Source organism: Neovison vison, chromosome 7 (assembly GCF_020171115.1).
Source record: "Neovison vison isolate M4711 chromosome 7, ASM_NN_V1, whole genome shotgun sequence".
NCBI classification, from domain to species: Eukaryota; Metazoa; Chordata; class Mammalia; order Carnivora; family Mustelidae; genus Neogale; species Neogale vison.
Genome location: NC_058097.1, coordinates 146,427,501 through 146,448,220, shown reverse-complemented (window position 1 = coordinate 146,448,220; position 20,720 = coordinate 146,427,501). Strand labels below are relative to the sequence as shown.

Here is a 20,720-nt window from a genome sequence, read left to right as displayed (position 1 = left end):
CTCACTTATGGTCTTTCCTTTCCATTCAAGGGTCCCCATTAATATTTCTTATAGGGCTGGTTTAGTGATCATGACCTCCTTTAGTTTTTCTTTGTCTGAGAAATGATCTCTCCTTCTATTCTTAATGACAGCCTTGCTGGAAAGAGTATTCTTGGCTGTTCATTATTCCATTTTGGCACATGGAATATGGCATGGAATCATGCCACTCCCTTCTGGCCTATAAAGTTTTTGTTGAAAAATCTGATAGACTTACAGGGTTTCTCTTGTATGTAACTGTGTTTTCTCTTGCTGTTTTTGCTATTTTTTTTATCATTACTTTATGCCATTTTGATTACTATATGTCTTGGTGTGAACCTACTTTGGTTCATTCTGTTGAGGGAATCTCTCCTATTTCCTTCCCCAGTTTAGGGAAGTTTTTAGCTCCTAATTCTTCAAATAAATTTTTTGCCCCCTTCTCTATCTCTTCTTCTTTTGGGAACCCTATAATGTGAATATTATTATGCTTGATGAAGTCACTGAGTTCCCTAAGCCTATTCTCATTTTCATAATTCTTCTTTCCTCATTTGTTGTTTGATTGCTTTCCATTCCTCTGTCTTCCAGTTCATTAAATTGTTCCTCTGCTTCTTTCAGCCTGCTATTTATTTCATCAAGTGTATTTTTATTCATTGTGTTCTTTAATTCCAAATGGTTCTTTTTCTATCTCTGTCTTAAGGGTCTCACTGATGCCTTCCACTCTCTTCTGAAGTCCAGTGACTATCTTTTTGATCATTACCTTAAATTGTCTCTCAGGCATATTACTTACATTTTAGTTCTCTTCCTGTGATTTTGTCCTGTTCTTTCATTTGTGACATATTCCTCTGTCTCCTCATTTTGCCTAGCTCTCTGTGTCTGTGTGTTAGGAAAGCCAGGTATCTCTCTTATTTGTTTTTTGTTTTTTTAAGATATTTTTATTTATTTGAGAGAGAGAGAGACACAGCAAGAGAGAGAACACAGGCAAGGGGAGTGGGAGAAGGAGCAGGTTCCCCGCTGAGCAGGGAGCCGCATATGGGGCTTACTCCTGGGACCCTGAGATCATGACCTGAGCCAAAGGCAGACGCTTAATGACTAAGCCACCCAGGCACCCCTACATCTCATATTCTCGTGCGCTTTTAAGTATGTGACTTTTATCCATTTGTTGTTGTATTTTGTAATTCTTGGAAAAAATAAGGTGGAATGTGCTTACTCCATTTCATCTGGAACAGAAGTTCCAGTAGCTGTACTTGATATTTTTATATTTCCCAGGATTCTCTTACCTCTTTTGGTAGTTAACCACATTTTAATAATTATACTTAGTAATTATTTTTTTAACTTTTTTAAAAAAGATTTTATTTGACAGAGATCACTAGTAGGCAGAGTGGAAGGCAGAGAGAGAGGGGGATGTAGGCTCCCTGCTGAGCAGAGAGCCCGATGGCAGGGCTCAATCCAAGGACTCTGGGATCATGATCTGAGCCAAAGGCAGAGGCTTTAACCCACTGAGCCACCCAGGCACCCCATACTTAGTAATTCTTGATACTGCATTTTTCCTGTTCAAGTTACTGGTGTGGTATTCATGTCCTGGCTGGACTCTGGCTGATATGCAATTTTTGGTAATGATAAAGCATAGGGTATGACCATAAATGTGAATGGTGCAGGAACAATGAGCAAAGGGACTGAGGGGTTGGAAGGATCACCTACATTAAAGTTGAAGTCACAGAAGTAACAGGAGAGAGAAAGACGTTACACCAGGACCTCACCAATGGAGCACCTTTACCACATTATGTCATGACCATGAGACATTTCAATAAATGACCCAGGAGCTCTAATAAACTATCCATTTTCAATTCTAAGTCAAACATTCTGCATGAAACAGTTGTTATTGTTGGATACCAGCAAGAACTCCACTCAGGGGTCAGGAAATCTAGCTCTAATTCTGGATTTATTATGTTCATTCCAGCCTTAGGACTTCAGTAATATATTGTCCTTATTTGAATCTAGGTTCAAAACATATTTCCTCATCTTTGAAATAGAAGGTTCATTTCTCTTTTGTTTCTCCCTTAGAAGGGCTATAAAGGCAGTCTGTACAAAACACATTCTCTAATACACCCATACTACAGATGAAACCTTTCCATGTCCAGCTGCTCTGGTATAAAGATACTACAGCAAAGCATGTCATTTTGTCCTCACCACTGCCCTGATTCAAGTCTCCTTTTGTTTTCCCTTGGACAATGCTACAGCCTACCACCCATCTCCCTGACAATTCTCTCTCATACATGTCCCGATGAGTCTTTCTAAAACAATGAGGTAATATGTCCTCTACAGTCTACCAAAGCAGTCCATTACACATTTAGGGATATCTATGATCCAGCCTCAGTGGACCCTACAGCCATACCTCTTCCTCACATAGCCTTCTCCTATCCCCAAAGCATATCACTTAAGGAATCCATACAGGTTAGCTTGCTGACTGTTGCCTCTCCATAGAATACCTTCTTTATTCATCTTTGATTGGTAAAATAATATTTTTTCCTCAAGACAACATAAACAGGGGCGCCTGGGTGGCTCAGTGGGTTAAAGCCTCTGCCTTCAGCTCAGGTCATGATCCCAGGGTCCTGGGATCGAGCCCCGCATCGGGCTCTCTGCTCAGCAGGGAGCCTGCTTCCTCCTCTCTCTCTCTCTCTCTCTGCCTGCCTCTCTGCCTATTTGTAATCTCTGTCTGTCAAATAAATAAATAAAATCTTTAAAAAAAAAAAAGACAACATAAACACAATTCTAAGGACACCGATATTTTTCACACAATGGGCAGTGGTCTTTTCCTCCACTGATGTTCTACTGCATTTGACTTATTCTTCTCTGGAAGGAACTCACCAAAAATAGTTTTTTATACTCTGTTTATAAATATGCTGTTTCTCCTTCACTGGCTAGGAACATCTATTAAGCAGGGCTACATCTTTTTTGCCTCTCTCTAGCACACACAAAAAGGCCTAGAATATAGTAGGTGCCCAGGGAATTTAAAGTAGATTGCTAGGGTAGTGCATGGGGTTAAAATGTCAGCATGGTTTGCAAATTTGAATTATGTATGGAAACTATATAGTGTGTATATTATTTATGAGACTATGTTTGAGAATGCAGGGGTACAGAAGTATGGTTTGTAAAGAAGTGGTCTCTGTGTGTGCTCTGTGCATATGTGCCATACAAATACAGGACAAACTTCCCGGGGCTTATCCTCTCTACAAGTTGGGTCATACTGGTCATCTTCCATGGCATTGGTCTTATCTCCTCCCCATTCCAGCCCCTGCTTTCCTACCTTAATTGTACATCACTCTCCAGCCCCCAGGCCCCTTGTTCAACAGCTTTCTCAAAGGACATCATGGTATTCTCAGGCCCCAACTGTGGAAGAAAAAAACATCAACTGCTATTCCTCAGAGTCTCTCTCCCGGCCACCATCCCTTTAATGGCTAAGAGGGAGCCCAGTAACAAAGGGCTTTAGGAAGATGAGTTTGGATCCCTTGGCTCTTTGGGGGGAAAAAAAAAGCTATTTTTTGAAGAGCCTGCCTATATTCTCCTCTACCCAAACTGATTCTGGGACTCTGCTCATCTGAGGTAATGTGACTGGGCACAGTACAGAAAGATAAGTTAGGTGACTTGGGTTCAGATCCAACTTTTACAATTAACTCTTCATTCTTGTCATTTCCAGCCAAACCCTTTTCTTGTCCAGGGTTACCATGGTTCTGAGGTCCCATTCTCTCATCCAAACACCCCATGTATATGCCTACTCAGCCATGCTCAGACCTACCATGGGTGCACCTCTATGTCCAAAGAAGTCTGGCTTGGGTCCCAATTTACCCTCCTCCTGAATGCAGGGAGAATGAATCCCCAATGGAATAACATAGAGACATAAAAGGATAAGGAAAAAAGGCAATCCAATAGCCACCTGTAGAGCTAAAAAAAAGATGGGAGAAAGAGAAGTGAGAACAAAACAGAAGTAGAATGGAGAACCATCTCAAGCAACTAACTATCCCAGCAGCTGTCAGTTAATACCCAGTCTATCAGTTTCATTGATTCTATGGACTAGCTCATTTACTATTTCTGTCACATCCTCACTTATTTTCAGTGATTTTTAAATTATAGGGCTATCCAAATACAAGCATTACTATTAAGAAGAAAATCACTGGAACTATAAATTTAAAAGGGAATGAACTGTGAAGGAAGTAGGATGAAGAGAAAATGTTAAGGAATACCTTCGCAGGAGGAAGAGTAGTTTTGCAGGTTCTGAGAAAGCCTGTAAAGATAAGCCTAAAATGCCTGTATTTAAGACACTGCAAAATAGTGGAAGGAGCACTAGTTGACAGAAATCTTAGTTCAAAGCCATAGTCTACCACTTTCTAGTCGTTTGACTAAGGACATTTTGCTTAACCTCTCTGAGTCTTCATTTTCTTCATTCTGAAAAAAGGAGCTATCTTTCTACTAAAACCTACCTCAGAGAACTAACTGATCTATCAACAGTGATGAGTCATAATAGGTCATCGATAAATATTAGGTATTTGCTCGTGTCTCTCTTTTTCTCTTTCTTACACACCCACCCAACAGCCTATCGCAGTACCTGTTATCACTGGTCATTCCCCCAACACTATTTTAGACCTCTGAGAATTTTACCCATTTGCATATTTTTAAGTTACCACTTATGCTCCAATCACTTGCAAATCTAGATCTCCAGCTCTAACCTCTCAACTTTGTGAGTGTATTACATCTCTTGGTTTTTTCTCTGTCATAATTTGCCATCTTGTATCTTCTGATTCTAGCTAAAATTTAGGAAATGAAAAAGAGTTCATTATTATCCCCTTTAAGATCCTGCCCCAGAAATATTGCCTAAAATTCACCTCGTACACACATGTACAAGCACACAATGGCAAAAGTATCAATCCAGTCTTTCTTTTGCCTGCATCCTTCCACAATTCAGGAAGCAAATACTCCTTATTTAATCAAGAGTAAAAAGAGAGACGGTAAAGAAAGGAAGACCCTACTTTTTTAGTGAAGGTGCTGCAAGATAACTTTATTCTCAGAACAATTTGGTATACAGCTCTGATTCTCTGATTCTTTTGGTATACAGCTCTGATTCTTTTGTTTCCATATTAGGAATGGAGAGATCAGTGGCAGTAGCAGACATTTTCTGTTTCTGCTATGAGTCAGGGAGTCACAGGAGACTGCTTTGAATTACTAGGATGGAACGAGGGATATCTGGACCCATCATAAGTTTGTTAGTTGACACTAGTAATATTTGATACAAACTAAAGAAACTGTAACTTGTGCAATCACTTCAGTCAAATAAAATTAAAATGTATCTCTATTCTCGCCCCACCATTCCCAGAAAATCTGTAACAACATAGATAAAATTCTTATTTTTCTATAAGAATCCTTTTTCAGAAGGACACTTGTTTGGCTAGGAAACTGCTGCGACAGGCCACATATGGTTGTGAGTTCGACCGCAAAAAGCATGTAAGAATAACAAGCTAAACGAATTTTGAAGCGGTATAGTGGTGGCTATCTACTAAATTTGCATTTTGCTAAGTGAAGTATACAAGCTAAAGTTAGAGCTGAAATAATCAGGTAAGGTTCTACCACATGACATACCTTCTTCTTCCAAATGGATTAAGTAGAAGCCCACAGGCCAGGAAAGGATAACCATCATAGTTATGCCACTCAGGTGCACATAGGGAGCAAAGATCTGGGAGAAAGCCAAAAGTTAGGCTGACACATCTAGACAGAAAGCGCTAGACCTATAGGATGATGCTTACCTGCAGTGACAGCCCAGTAGTCAGCCACCTGTCCCTCCAGTATGTGAATAAAATCCACAAAAAAAATGAGATTGTCACAATCACTAGCAGAACCAGGACCTGGGGAAACAGAAAGAATCTCCTGACATCTAGGCACAAGGACTGAATCAAAACTGTTTTGGGGAATTACATGTGTGTCCCAACAACGGGACTTCGTTTCCTCATCCTTTTACTCTGTCTTGCAAATCTTCAACATGGAATGGATCTAATCACTTAACCATCTCTGTGTGTAAGTCTTTGCTGGACAGCATTGCTGGGGAAAAAATTACTCAACTATGTGGTCTGTTGCCTTTACTAATTTACCATCTCTAGCCTCAGCTGGGCCCTTAACATTGCTTAGCACCTCTCACCCTGCTTCAACAATGGCTATTACAAATGTTCACTACTTTTCTATATGGCTCAATATATTCACAAGTAAACAGTATTCTATAATTGCCTTTTCTATGTCTTCTGCAACAGACTATAACATTCATGATATCAAGGACAATGTTTATGATTATATCCTTACTGCCTTGCAAAATGTTTGGCACACAATAGGCATCCAATAAATATTTGTTGAACAAAGGGGAACAGAAATCTGCCTGCCAGAACACTATACGCTTCACAAAGAAAAAAACATTGAGACCAAGAAAATACAACTAAGTTTTCTCCTTTATTTTTTTAAAGATTTTATTTATTTATTTATTTATTTGACAGAGAGAGAAAGATCACAAGTAGGCAGAGAAGCAGGCAGAGGTGGGGAGGAAGCAAGCCCCCTGCTGAGCAGAGAGCCCGATGCGCGCCTGGATCCCAGGACCCTGAGCCCATGACCTGAGCTGAAGGCAGAGGCTTAACCCACTGAGCCACTCTGGCATCCAAGTTTTTCTCCTTTAAATGTATAGTTTTTCTACATACGTACTGTGAGAACAGTACTAAAGAGTGTTTAGTTACCTCTTTTCCATTATCTATCTATTAAAGTAATTGAATCCATAATCAAAATTTATCATAAAATACCTCAATGGCTAATTTACCAAACATTTAAGGAATAAATATTTCCAATACTTAACAAACTCTTCCAGAGAATATAAAAAGAGGGAACATATTCTGACTTGTTTTACATAGCCAACAAAACATTCAAGCCCCAACTCAACAAGGACATTACGAACAAGAAAAAGTACAGGCACACCTCAGACATAACTGTAGGTTCAGTTCCAGATCACCACAATAAAGGCATTATTACAATAAAGCAAGTCGATGAATTTTTTGCTTTCCCAGTGCATATAAAAATTATGGTTATACCATACTGTAGTCAATTAAGTGTATAATTGCATTACATCTTTAAAAACAATGTATATACCTTAATTCAAAAATACTTCATTGCTGAAAATTTTAACCCTCATCTGAGCTTTTAATGAATTATAATGTTTTTGCCAGTGAAAAGTCTTGCCTTAGTGTTGATAGATGCTCAATAGATCTCAATGATCTCATCAGGGTGGTGGTTGCTGAAGGCTGGGATGGCTATGGCAATTTCCTAAAATAAGACTACAAGAAAGTCTGCTGCATTGATTGACTCTTCCTTTCATGAATGATTTCTCTGTAACATGTGATGCTGTTTGACAGTATTTCATTCCAGTAAAACTTCTTTCAAAACTGGAGCCAATCTTCTCAACCCCTGCTACTGCTTTACCAACTAAGTTTATGTAATATTCTAAATCCTTTTGTGTCATTTCATCTATCTTCACAGCATCTTCAGCAGTGGAATCCATATCAAGAAACCACTTTCTTTGCTCATCCATGAGAAGTAACTGCTCATCCATTCAAGTTTTACCACAAGACTACAGCAATTCTGTCACATCCTCAAGCTTCACTTCTAATCCTAGTTCTCTTGCAGTTTCCACCATGTCTGCAGTTACTCCCTCAAGTCTTGAAACACTCAGAGAGTCATCCAAGAGGGTTGGAATCCACTTCTTCCAAACTCCTGTTCATGCTGATATTTTGACCTCTTCCCATGAATCACAGATGTTCTTCACGATATCCTGAAAGTTGAATCCTTCAAGAAGGTTTTCAATTTACTTTGCCCAGGTCCATCAGAGGAATCACTATCTGTGGCAGCTATTAGCCTTACAAAATGTATTTCTTAAATAACAGTAATTGTTGGTAGTCAAAATCATCCCTTGATCCATGGACTGCAAAATGGATGTTGTATTAACAGGCATAAAAACGACATTCATTTTGTTGTACATCTCCATGTGAATTCTTGGGTGACCAGGTTTATTATCAATGAACAGCAGTATTTTAAAAAAAAACACTTTTTCAGAGACTGTCTTCCTTCCATTGGGTATTTTTCCTGCTTTGACAAAGATTAGTTGACCACAGAGTTGAGTCCATATCTGGGCTCTCTATTCTGTTCCACAGGTCTATGTATCTGTTTTTATTTTGCTAGTACCATGCTGTCTTGGTGATCACAGCTTTGTAATATAGCTTGAAATCGTAACATGATGCCCCCAGTTTTTTCTTTTTCAACATTTCATTGGCGATTTGGGGTCTTTTCTGGTTAAATACAAAATTTTATGATTGTTCTAGCATTTTCAAAAGTGCCATTGGGATTGGGATGACTTGTAAAGTATAGATTGATCTGAATAGCATAGATGTTTTAACAATGTTCATTCTTCTGACCCATGAGCATGGATGTTTTTCCAATTTTTGTGCCTTCAATTTTTTTCATGAGTGTTTTGTAGTTCTTAGATCCTTTACCTCTTTGGTTAGGTTTATTCCAAGGTATCTTGTGGGTTTTGGTGCTATTGTAAATGGAATCAATTTTCTAATTTCTCTTTCTATAGTTTCATTGTTCACATATAAGAAAGCAACTGATTTCTGTGCATTGATTTTATATCCTGCCACATTACTGAATTGTTGCACGAGTTCTAGTAACTTGGGGATGGAGACTTTTGGGTTTTCCACATAGAGTATCATATTATCTGTGAAGAGAGATTGACTTCTTTGCCAATTTGAATACCTTTTATTTCTTTTTGTTGTCTGATTGCCATTTCTAGGACTTCTAGTACTATACTGAACAATAGTGGCAAGAGTGGGCATTCTTGTCATGTTCCTGATCTCAATGATCTCAAAATTCGCTGTGGGTTTTTCACAGATGGATTTTATGAAGTTGAGAAATGTTCCCTCTATCCCTATACTTTGAAGAGTTTTAATCAGGAAAGGATGCTTTTGCATCCTTTTGCAAAATGGATGCTTTTGCTGTGTCAATAGAGAAGACCATGTGGTTCTTCTCTTCTCTTATTTATGAGTTCTATTACATTCATTGATTTGCAAATGTTGAACCACCCTTGCATCCCAGGGATATATCCCACCTGGTGGTGATGAATAATCCTTTTAGTGTGCTGTTGGATCGTATTAGCTAGGATCTTGTTGAGAATTTTGGCATCCATCTTCATCAGGGATCTTGATCTGAAATTCTCTATTTTGATGGGGTCTTTGCCTGGTTTGCAGGTCAAGGTAATGTCGGTCTCAGAGAAAGAGTCTGGAAGATTTCCTTCTGTTTCTATTTTCTGAAACAGCTTCAGGAGAACTGGTATTATTTCTTCTTTGACTGTTTGGTAGAAATCCCTAGGGAATTCATCAGGTCCAAACCTCTGTTTTTTGGGAGGTTTTTGATCACTGCTTCAATCTTCTTACCAGTTACTGGTCTATTCAGGTTGTTAATTTCTTCCTGTTTGTCTTGGAAGTTTCCAGGTTTCTAGGAATGCATCCATTTCTTCTAGGTTGCTTAACTTATTGGCATATAGCTGTTGATAATAATTTCTGATGATTGTTTCTATTTCCTTGGTGTTAGTTGTGATCTCCCCCTTTCATTCATAACTGGGAAAACTGAACAACTATATACAGAAGAATGAAACTGGACCATTCTCTTATATAATACACAAAGATAAACTCTAATTGGATGAAAGACCTTAATGTGAGAAGGAAATCCTTCAAAATCTTAGAGAAGAACATAGGCAGTAACCTCTTCAACATCGGCCACAGCAACTTCTTTCAAGACAAGTCTCCAAAAGCAAGGGAAACAAAAGCAAAAATAAACTTTTGGGACTTGATCAAGATAAAAAGCTTCTGCACCACAAAGGAAACAGTCAACAAAATAAAGAGGAAATCCACAGAATGGGAGAAGAAATTTGCAAATGACACTACAGACAAAGGGCTAACAATGAAGGTCCATAAAGATCTTCTCAAACTTAACACCCAAAAAACAGATAATCAAGTCAAAAAATGGGCAGAAAACATGAGCAGACACTTCTCCAAAGAAGACATACAAATGGCTAGCAGACACATGAAAACATTATTTCAACATCATTAGTCAGGGAAATTCAAATCAAAACCACATTGAGATACCATCTTTCACCAGTTAGAATGGCAAAAATCGACAATGTAAGAAACAACAAATGTTGGAAAAGTTGTGGAGAAAGGGGATCCCTCTTACACTGTTGGTGGGGAACACAAATTGGTGTAGCCACTTCAAAAAATGGTTTGGAGGTTCCTCAAAAAATTAAAAATAGAGCTACTCTATGACCCGGCAATTGCACTACTGGGTATTTATCCCAAGGATACAGATGTAGTGAAAAGAAGGGCCATATGCACCGTAACATTCATAGCAGCAATGTCCATAATAGCCAAAATGTGGAAAGAGCGGAGATGCCCTTCAACAGACAAATGGATAAAGAAGATGTGGTCCATATACACAATGGAATATTACTCAGCCATCCGAAATGATGAATACCCAACTTTTGCATCAACATGTTTGGCACTAGAGGAGATTATGCTAAGTGAAATAAGCCAAACATAGAAAGTCAATTATCATACCATTTCACTTAGTTGTGAAACATAAGGAATACCATGGAGAAAAAAAAGGAAAAAAAAAAAGGAATACCATGGAGGACACTAGGAGAAGGAAAAAATGAAAGGGGAGAAACCAGAGTGGGAGATGAACCATGAGAGACTATGGACTCCAGGAAACAAGAAGGAAGGGAAGCAGAGGGATGGATGAGCCTGGCGATGGGTATCAAGAAGGGCATGGATTGCATAGAACACTGGGTGTTATCTGCAAACAATGAATCATGGAACACTACATCAAACACTAATGATGTACTGGGGAGGAGCAAGATAGCAGAGGAGTAGGAGACTTACATTTCATCTGGGCCCAGGAATTCAGCTAGATAGTTATCAAAATATTCTGAACACCTATAAACTCAATAGGAGATCAAGGAAACTAAGAGCAGCAATTCTATGAACACAAAAGTGACCACTTTCTGAAAAGCAGGATGTGCAGAGAAGTGAATCCAAGGTGGTATATGGGAAGACAGACTGTGCGGGGCGGGGAGAGCCTGTGTCAACTGGCTACTAAAGGATAGAGCAGCGAAGCACAAAATCAGAACTTTTAGAAGTCTGCTCCACTGAGGGACATCACTCTGGTGGCTAAGTGGGGGCTGAAGCCCTCTCTGTGATGGTGTGGCCTCAGGACCCTCAAGGTCATGGAAAGACTGAGGGTGCCTAAGTTTGGCAGAGCTCCCAGGTATTGGATCAGGGAAGCCATCTGCAAAGATGGAACCAAGAAGTGGGCTCTCATGATCTGCAGCACAGTCGGCCTCTTTGAGCAGGGGCCCACCAGACCCAGGGAGACCCAACCCCCTTCCTCCACTGGGAATACACAGCAGGAATCTGCTAGGTTTGGAGACAACAAACGGAGTCATGTGCCAGAGACAGAAATGTTCGGTCACAGGCTGGGTGAGCATGGAGTGTGGCCAGAGACCAGAGAGATAGGAGGGACTGACTGCTTTCTCTGAGGGCTCACTGAGGAGTGGGGCCTGAGTTCTTGGCTCCTCCAGGCCAGAGATTGGGAGGTCGCCAGTTTCATTCTCATCCTCCAAAGCTGTACAGAAAGCACTCAGCAAACAAAAGCTACCAGAGCGGGGCGCCTGGGTGGCTCAGTGGGTTAAGCCTCTGCCTTCGGCTCAGGTCATGATCCCAGGGTCCTGGGATCGAGCCCCGCATCAGGCTCTCTGCTCTACAGGGAGCCTGCTTCCTCCTCTCTCTCTGCCTGCCTCTCTGCCTACTTGTGATCTCTGTCAGAGAAATAAAAAAAAAATCTTAAAAAAAAAAAGCTACCAGAGCAAGCCTGAGCAAAATACTTAGCCTGGCCCCTGGTAAGGATGTTGCAATTCCGCCTTGGGCAAAGACATTTGAGAATCACCGCAAAAGGTCCCTCCCCCAGAAGATCAGCAAGACCATCCAGCCAAGACCAAGCTTATGGGTCAATGAGAACTGCAAAACCCCACACTCAGGGAATATAGCACATAGAATTCACAGGTTTTTTTCCCCCATGATTCTTTAGTCTTTCAAAGGTAAAATTTTTAAATTTTCTTTTTCTTTTAATTTTTCCTCTTTCCTATTTTAACCACTATCTTCTCAAAACCTTTCTAAAAAATCTTTTTTAATTTTCATTCTTAGAGTCATAGTCTATCCCTTCATTTAAATTAACCTTATTTTTTGTATACATATAAGTTTTTCTTTCCTTAAAATTTTGGGATACAGTTTCTTCTAACAAACGAAAATATACCCTAAATCTAGTGTATGGCTTTGTTCTAGTTACTGCCTGATAACATTCTCTCTCTTTTTTTTAAATTTTTTTCTTTCCTTTCTCAAACAACTTATCAATTCCTTTTTTTAAAATCTTTTAAAATTTGCATCTTTATGGTCATATTCCATCCCCTCTTCATATTTACTCTTATATGAGTTTTTCTTTCTTCAAAATTTTGGGAGACAGTTTCTTCCAATAGACCAAAATACACCCAAATCTAGTGTGTGGCTCTGTTCTAGTCACCAGCCTGACCATCTTCTTTGTTTTCCTTTCTTTTCCTCCTGGTTGTGGGTCTCTTCTGATTCCTTTAGTGTATATTTTTCTGGGATCATTGTTACCCTTTTAGGATTTTGTCCCCTCATTCACCTATTCTTCTCTGGACAAAATGACAAAACAAAAAAGCTTACCTCAAAAAAAAAAAAAAAAAAGAACAAGAGTCAGTACTTACTGCTAGGGACTGATTCAACACGGATATTAGAAGGATGTCAGAATCAGAGCTCAGAATGATGGCTCTAAAGATACTAGCTGGGCTTGAAAAAAGCAGAGAAGATACCAGAGAATCCCTTTCTGGGGAAACAAACTAAATTCTAATCAAGTTGAAGTTGAAAAAAAGTTATTAATGAGGTATAATAAAAAAAAAATGGAGGCTCTAACAGCTAGGATAAATGAGGCAGAAGAGAGAATTAGTAATATAGAAGACCAAATGATGGAAAATAAAGAAGCAGAGACAAGGAGAGATAAACAACTACTGGATCACAAGAGGAGAATTCAAGAGATAAGTGATGCCAGAAGACGAAACAATATTAGAATAATTGGGATCACAGAAGAAGAAGAAAGAGAGAGAGGGCCTGAAGGTATACTGGAGCAAATTATAGTACTCATGTGGGGAGGTAACAGGCATCAAAATCTAGGAGGCACAGACAACACCCCCTCAAAATCAATAAAAATAGGTCCACACCCCATCATCTAACAGTAAAACTTACAAGTCTCACAGACAAAGAGAAAATCCTGAAAGCAGCTTGGGAAAAGACGTCTGTAACATACAATGGCAGAAATATTAGACTGGCAGCAGACCTATCCACAGAGATCTGGCAGGCCAGAAGGGACTGGCATGATATATTCAGAGCACTAAATGAAAAAAATATGCAGCCAAGAATACTATATCCAACGAGGCTCTCACTGAAAATAGAAGGAGAGAGAAAAAGCTTCCAGGACAAACAAAAACTAAAAGACTTTGCAAACACAAAACCAGCCCTACAGGAAATATTGAAAGGGATCCTCTAAGCAAAGAGAAAGCCTAAAAGTAACAGACCAGAAAGGAACAGAGACAATATACACTTAACAGTCACCTTACAGGCAATACCATAGCACCAAATTCATATCTCTCAATAGGTACCCTGAATGTAAATGGGCTAAAGGTCCCAATCAAAAAACACAGGGTGTCAGAATGGATTTAAAAAAAAAAAAAAAAAAGAGCCAACAATACGCTCGCTGTCTGCAAGAGGCTCATTTTAGATCCAAAGACACCTCCAGATTGAGAGGGAGGGGGTGGAAAACCATTTACCATGCTAACGGACATCAAAAGAAAGCTGAGGTGGCAATCCTTTTATCAGACAAATTAGATCTGAAGCCAAAGACGATAAGGAGAGTTCAGAAAGAACACTATGTCATACTTAAAGGCTCCATATGACATGAAGATCTAACAATTTTAAATATCTATGCCCCTAACATGCGAACTGCCACTTATATAAACCTATTAATAACAAAATCAAAGAAACACATTGACGATAATACAGTAATTAACAGGGGACCCTGTTAACACCCTCCCTCACTGAAATGCACAGATCATCTAAGCAAAAGGTCAGCAAGGACATAAAGGCTTTGAATGACACACTGGACCAGATGGACATCACAGATACATTCAGAACACTCCAACCAAAAGCAAGAGAATACACATTCTTCTCTAGTGCTCATGGAACATTCTCCAGAAGAGATCACATCTTGAGTCACAAATCAGGTCTCAACCAGCACCAAAAGACTGGGATCATTCCCTGCTTATTTTCAGACCACCATGCTCTGAAACTAGAACTCAATCACAAGAGGAAAGTTGGAAAAAACACAAATACATGGAGGCTAAAGAGCATCCTACTAAAGAATGAATGAGTCAATGAGGAAATTAAAGAAGAATTGAAAAAAATCCTGGAAACAAATGAAAATGAAAACACAACTGTTCAAAATCTGTGGGATGCAGCAAAAGCGGTCCTAAGAGGAATGTATATAGCCATAGAAGCCTTTCTCAAGAAACTAGAAAGGTCTCAAATACACGACGTAACCCAACACCTAAGGAAGCTAGAGAAAGAACAGCAAAGAAAGCCTAAACCCAGCAGGAGAAGAGAAAGAATAAACATCAGAGCAGAAATCAGTGAACTAGAAACCAAAAGAACAGTAGAACAGAGGAACGGAACTAGGAGCTGGTTCTGTGAATGAATTAATACAACTGATAAACCGCTGGCCAGACTTACCAAAAGAGAAAGAGAAAGGACCCAAATTAATAAAATCATGAATGAAATAGGAGAGATCACAACCAACACCAAAGAAAGACAAACAATTACAAGAACATATCACAAGCAACTATACACCAGCAAATTAGACCATCTGGAAGAAATGGTTGCATTCCTAGTGACGTATAAGCTACCAAAACTGAACCAGGAAGAAATAGAAAACCTGAGCAGACCCATAATTAGTAAAGAGATTGAAGCAGTCATCAAAAACCTCCCAAAAAACAAGAGCCCAACGCCAGACAGCTTCCCAGAGGAATTCTGCCAAACATTTAAAGAAGAATTATTACTTATTCTCCTGAAACTGTTCCAAAAAAACAGAAATGGAAGGGAAACTCCCAAACTCATTTTATGAGGCCAGCATTACCATGATCCCCAAACCAGACAAAGACCCCATCAAAAAAGACAATTACAGACCAATATCCCTGATGAACATGGATCCAAAAATTCTCATCAAAATACTAGTCAATGGGATCCAATAGTACATTAAAAGGATTATGCACCACAACCAAGTGGGATTTATTCCTGGGCTTCAACATTGGTTCAGTATCAGCAAATCAATTAATGTGATTCAATTCATTAATGAAAGAAAGGAGAAGAACCATACGATACTCTCAATAGATGCTGAGAAAGCATTTGACAAAGTACAGCATCCTTTCTTGATCAAAACTCTGCACAGTGTAGGGATAGAGGGTACATACCTCAATATCATCAAAGCCATCTATGAAAAACCCACAGCAAAAATCATTCTCAGTGGGGGAAACTGAGAGCTTTTCCCCTAAGGTTAGGAATGCAGCAGGGATGTCCACTATCACCACTGCTATTCAACATAGTACTAAGAGTCCTAGCCTCAGAAATCAGACAACAAAAAGAAATAAAATCATCCAAATTCGCAAAGAAGTAGTCAAAACTCTTTGTAGATGATATGATACTTCATGCGGAAAACCCAAAAGACTCCACTCCAACACTGCTAGAACTCATACAGGAATTCAGTAAAGTGTCAGGACATAAAATCAATGCACAGAAATTAGTTGTATTTTTATACAGCAAGACAGAAGAAAGAGAAATAAAGAGTCAATCCCATTTGCAATTGCACCCAAAACCATAAGACATCTAGGAATAAACCTAATCAAAGAGGCCAAGAATCTGTACTCAGAAAAATATAGAGCACTCATGAAAGAAACTGAGGAAGACACAAAGAGATGGAAAAACGTTCCATGCTCATGGATGGGAAGAACAAATATCGTGAAAATGTCTGTGCTACTGAAAGCAATCTACACATTTAATGCAATCCCTATCAAAATACCGTCAACTGTTTACAAAGAAATGGAACAAATAATCCTAAAAGTTATATGGAACCAGAAAAGTCCCCAAATAGCCAGAGGAATGCTGAAAAAGAAACTAAAGAAACACATTCCAGACTTCAAGCTCTATTACAAAGCTGTAATCATCAAGACAGTATGATACTGGCATAAAAACAGACACACAGATCAATGGAACAGAATAGAGAGCCCAGAAATGGAGCCTCAACTCTATGGTCAACTACTCTTCCAACAAGGCAGGAAGGAATGTCCAACGGAAAAAACACAGTCTCTTCAACAAATGGTGTTGGGAAAATTGGACACCCACATGTAGGAGAATGAACCTAGACAACTTTCTTCCACCGTACACAAAGATAAACTCAAAATGCACGAAAGACCTAAATGTAAGGCAGGTATCCATCAAAATCCTAGAGGAGAACACCGGCAGCAACCTTTTTGACCTCAACCACAGCAACTTCTTGCTTAGACACATCTCCAGAGGCAAGGGAATCAAAAGCAAAAATGAACTCCTGGGTCTTCATCAAGATCAAAGGCTTTTGTGCAGCAAAGGAAACAGTCAACAAAACCAAAAGACAACTGGCAGGATGGGAGAAGATATTTGCAAATGACATAGCAGAGAAAGGGGTAGTATCCAAAATCTGTAAAGAACTTATCAAATTCAATATCCAAGGAACAAATATCCAATCAAGAAATGGGCAGAAGACATGAACACATTTCTGCAACGAAGACATCCAAATGGCCAAGAAACACATGAAGAAATGATCAACATCACTCAGCATCAGGGAAAAACAAATCAAAACCACAGTGAGATACAACCTCACACCAGTCAGAATGGCTACAATTAACAACTCAGGAAATGACAGATGTTGGTGAGGATGTCAAGAAAGGGGAACCCTCCTACATTGTTAGTGGGAATGCAAGCTGCTGCAGTCACTCTGGAAAACAGTATGGATGTTCCTCAAAATGTTGAAAATACAGCCACCCTATAACCCAGCAACCGTACTACTGGGTATTTACCCTAAAAATAAAAATGCAGTGATCTGAAGGGGCATGTGCACCATAATGTTTACAGCAGCAATGTCCATAGTATCCAAACTATGGAAAGAGCCTAGATGTCCATCAACAGATGAATGGATAAAGAAGATATGGTATATACACACACACACACACACACACACACACACACACATACATACAATGGAATATTATGCAGACATCAAAGAACTGAAATCTTGCTATTTGCAACGATGTGTATGGAAAAAGAGGGCATTTTGCTGAGCGAAATAAGTCAATCAGAGAAAGAAAATTATCATATGATCTCACTGACTGAGGAATTTGAGAAACAAGATAGAGGATCATAAGGGAAGGGAGAGAAAAATGAAACAAGATGAAACCAGAGAGGGAGACAAACCATAAAAGACTCTTAATTCAGGAAGCAAACAGCGTTTCTAGAGTGGAGGGGGGTAGGAGGAATGGAGTGGCTGTGTAATGAACATTGGGGAGGGTCTATGCCATGGGGAGTGCTGTGAATTGTGTAAGATTGATGAATCACACACAATCTCTCCTATGTACGAAGATGCGGAAATCTTAAGTTGCCTACTAAAAAAACAGAAGCATCCCAACATAAGGGTTTAATTGTCAAATCAGACTCATATGAATCTCATAGGATTCTATGATCTACTTAACACCAAACTTTTTATTAATGATTCAAAGGATACAGGCAATTAGAAAGTACATATAAAACATTTTCTCTTAGAAAAATGTGAACCTGTCAAATGCAGTTACTCAGAAAAATGTCCTTCCTCTTCTATATTAAGATACAATCTGTTCTTGGGACTTAAAATGTGGGGTGTGGTTTTTTTTCATTGAAATATAGTTGGCACACAATGTTCCAAAAGTCTCAGGTGTATAACATAATGATTGGGTAAATCTATGTATTATGATATGCTCACCTCAAGCTACCATCTATCACCCATACAACACTATTACAATACCATTGACTATATTCCCTATGCTGTACCACCTTTCATTTCTGTAACATATTAATTCTATGACTTGAAGCTATAACTTCCACTCCACACTCCATTACCCTCTTTTGGCTTATTCCCTCCTACCTCCCCTCTGGCAACCACCAGTTTGTTCTCTGTATTTTCAGGTTTGTTTCTGGTTTTTGTTGGCTTACTTGCTTTGTTTTTTAGAGTCTAAATACAAGTGAAATCATATGGTATTTGTCTTTCTCTGACTTATTTCACTGAGCATAATATTCTTTAGGCCTATCCATGTTGTTGTAAATATCAAGATCTCATTTTTTATGGCTGAGTAATATTCCATTATGTATGTATATCACATCTTCTTTATCCATTCATCTACTGATGGACATAGACTACTTCCATATGTTAGCTACCATAAATAATGCTGTGATAAACACAGGGGTTCATTATCTTTTCAAATTAGCATTTTCATTTTCGACAACTATGTTACTATGCTCACCCCAAGTGTAACTACCATCTGTCACAATGCAACATTACTGGAACACCGCAGACTATATTCCCTATACTGTACCTTTTATTCCTGTGACTTATTCATTTCCTAAGTGGAAGCCTGTATCTCCTGCTCCCCTTTACCCATTTTGCCCAGCACCCCCGACACCTACTCCCCTGCAACCAATTGTTCTTTGTGTTTATCAGTCTCATTTTGCTTTTTGTCTATTCATTTGTCTTCTTTTTTAGATTTCACGTGACTCTCAGTAGTGACTAACTGATCATGGTGTCCCAACTCCAAAACAGATGGTGATCTCAATAAGGCTTATTTTTTCACTTCTCAATCTATATTCTTTCCCTGTAAGATTTTATAACTTCAATTTTGATCTGTTCTAATAACTCTTAAATTTATATTTTCAGTTCACTTCTCATTTGAGTAGGAGAAAATTTAAGGGGACCACTCAGAGTTTGATATGTTCCTGGGTTTGGGAAAAACAAAATATGGTAACAAACCATGCCTGAAAAAAATCTTTAGAAAGGCAAGAGGCCCTGGCGATTCACAGACCTGTATCCCTGGGGATAAAAATATATGTTTTTAAAAAATTAAAAATTAAAAAAAAAAGAAAGGCAAGAGGCTGTGGCTGGAGCTGCTCAAGCCCATGGCAGGACAAAATGAGGGAGGCTATGTTGGAAATGAGCTGCACGTTCACAGATATTGGGGCACAGATGCTGCTTCCTGTGGAACAGATACAGATCCCTTGGGACACACCATTCTGGGGTCATTTTAAAGGGCTCCAAAATAAGGGAAGGTTGAAAAAACCTTAACAAATTTCTGGGTATATAGGAAGACAAATACTGACTCTACCAAGAAAGGTGTAGTCAAGGTTCTCAGAAGAAGTCTCTGAAAATACACCTAGAAAAAGCCTGTTGGGGGGCACGTGGGTGGCTCAGTGGGTTAAGCGCCTGCATTCGGCTCAGGTCATGATCTCAGTGTCCTTGGATCAAGTCCCACATTGGGCTCTCTGCTCAGCCGGGAGCCTGTTTGCCTCTCTCTCTCTGCCTGCCTTTCTGCCTACCTGTGATCTCTGTCTGTCAAATAAATAAATCAAATCTTTAAAAAAATGAATGAAAAAGCGTGTCAGATAAAAAGCCAACTGTAAATTTACCTGGTCCTGAAAGCATCAACCCCAGATGACCCTCTTGCCCCTCTTTGCGCAACTGTGTTCTTTTATCCTATTCCCTTTCCCCTGTGCCCTATTCTGGCGAAAAGAGAGTTAGAAGGACCATCATGCTCTATCACTGCAAGCTTCCAGGCCTGGGTCAGGTCCAAAAAAGGAGAGGAAAAATCTTATAATGTTGAAGATTGTGTTATTACAATGAATTGAAATTTTCAATGACAGAAATGAGAATGTTCTTATGACTATAAAAGACTGAGAAAGTAATGGAGTTTGCCTAAGATGTTACTTAGGCAAAAGGGGAATAACAGTCACAGAGCAAGTTTAACAACAAATGGTAAAAAAAAAAAGAAGAAAAATGAAGTTTGAGTTCAGTCCCTTCAGTAAATCAGTTACATCTGTTAGAAATTAAATTATTTCAGTTAAAGCAATATAAATAGATCTCTTCTTTCTAAGGAGAACAATAAAAGAAGGATGACTCTACTTAACACTGAGTGCCTGAGAGGCACAGTCAGTCCTGGCCCAAGGTTTCCTACAAAGATTCAGTGTCCTACCTTATGAGACCAGTGCAGGTTTGGTTCATACCCTTCCCAAACCAACAAAAATGCAAGTACCTGGAAAAGCAAAGAAGAAAAAGGAGGTTAGTTGAAATCACCAAGTTACTCCCCAAAGTAGTGTTCTGTAGCTCAAAATTCCTTTCACAGTCCGGCACTA

The 20,720-nt window shown here is 39.1% G+C and overlaps 1 protein-coding gene across 1 annotated transcript in view; it reads right to left on the bottom strand.

The window, feature by feature from the left end:
* The window catches only part of GDPD4 (glycerophosphodiester phosphodiesterase domain containing 4), a 145,705-nt gene that overhangs the window by 86,432 nt on the left and 38,553 nt on the right, over nt 1-20,720 (bottom strand). Inside the window, exons 4-9 of the mRNA XM_044260200.1 lie at nt 20,561-20,620; nt 5,808-5,906; nt 5,644-5,737; nt 4,737-4,814; nt 3,809-3,954; nt 3,320-3,402 (exon numbers count right to left, since the gene is read on the bottom strand). Of these exons, the coding sequence (XP_044116135.1) occupies nt 3,320-3,402; nt 3,809-3,954; nt 4,737-4,814; nt 5,644-5,737; nt 5,808-5,906; nt 20,561-20,620 (560 nt within the window). The remainder of the gene's footprint in view (nt 1-3,319; nt 3,403-3,808; nt 3,955-4,736; nt 4,815-5,643; nt 5,738-5,807; nt 5,907-20,560; nt 20,621-20,720) is intronic.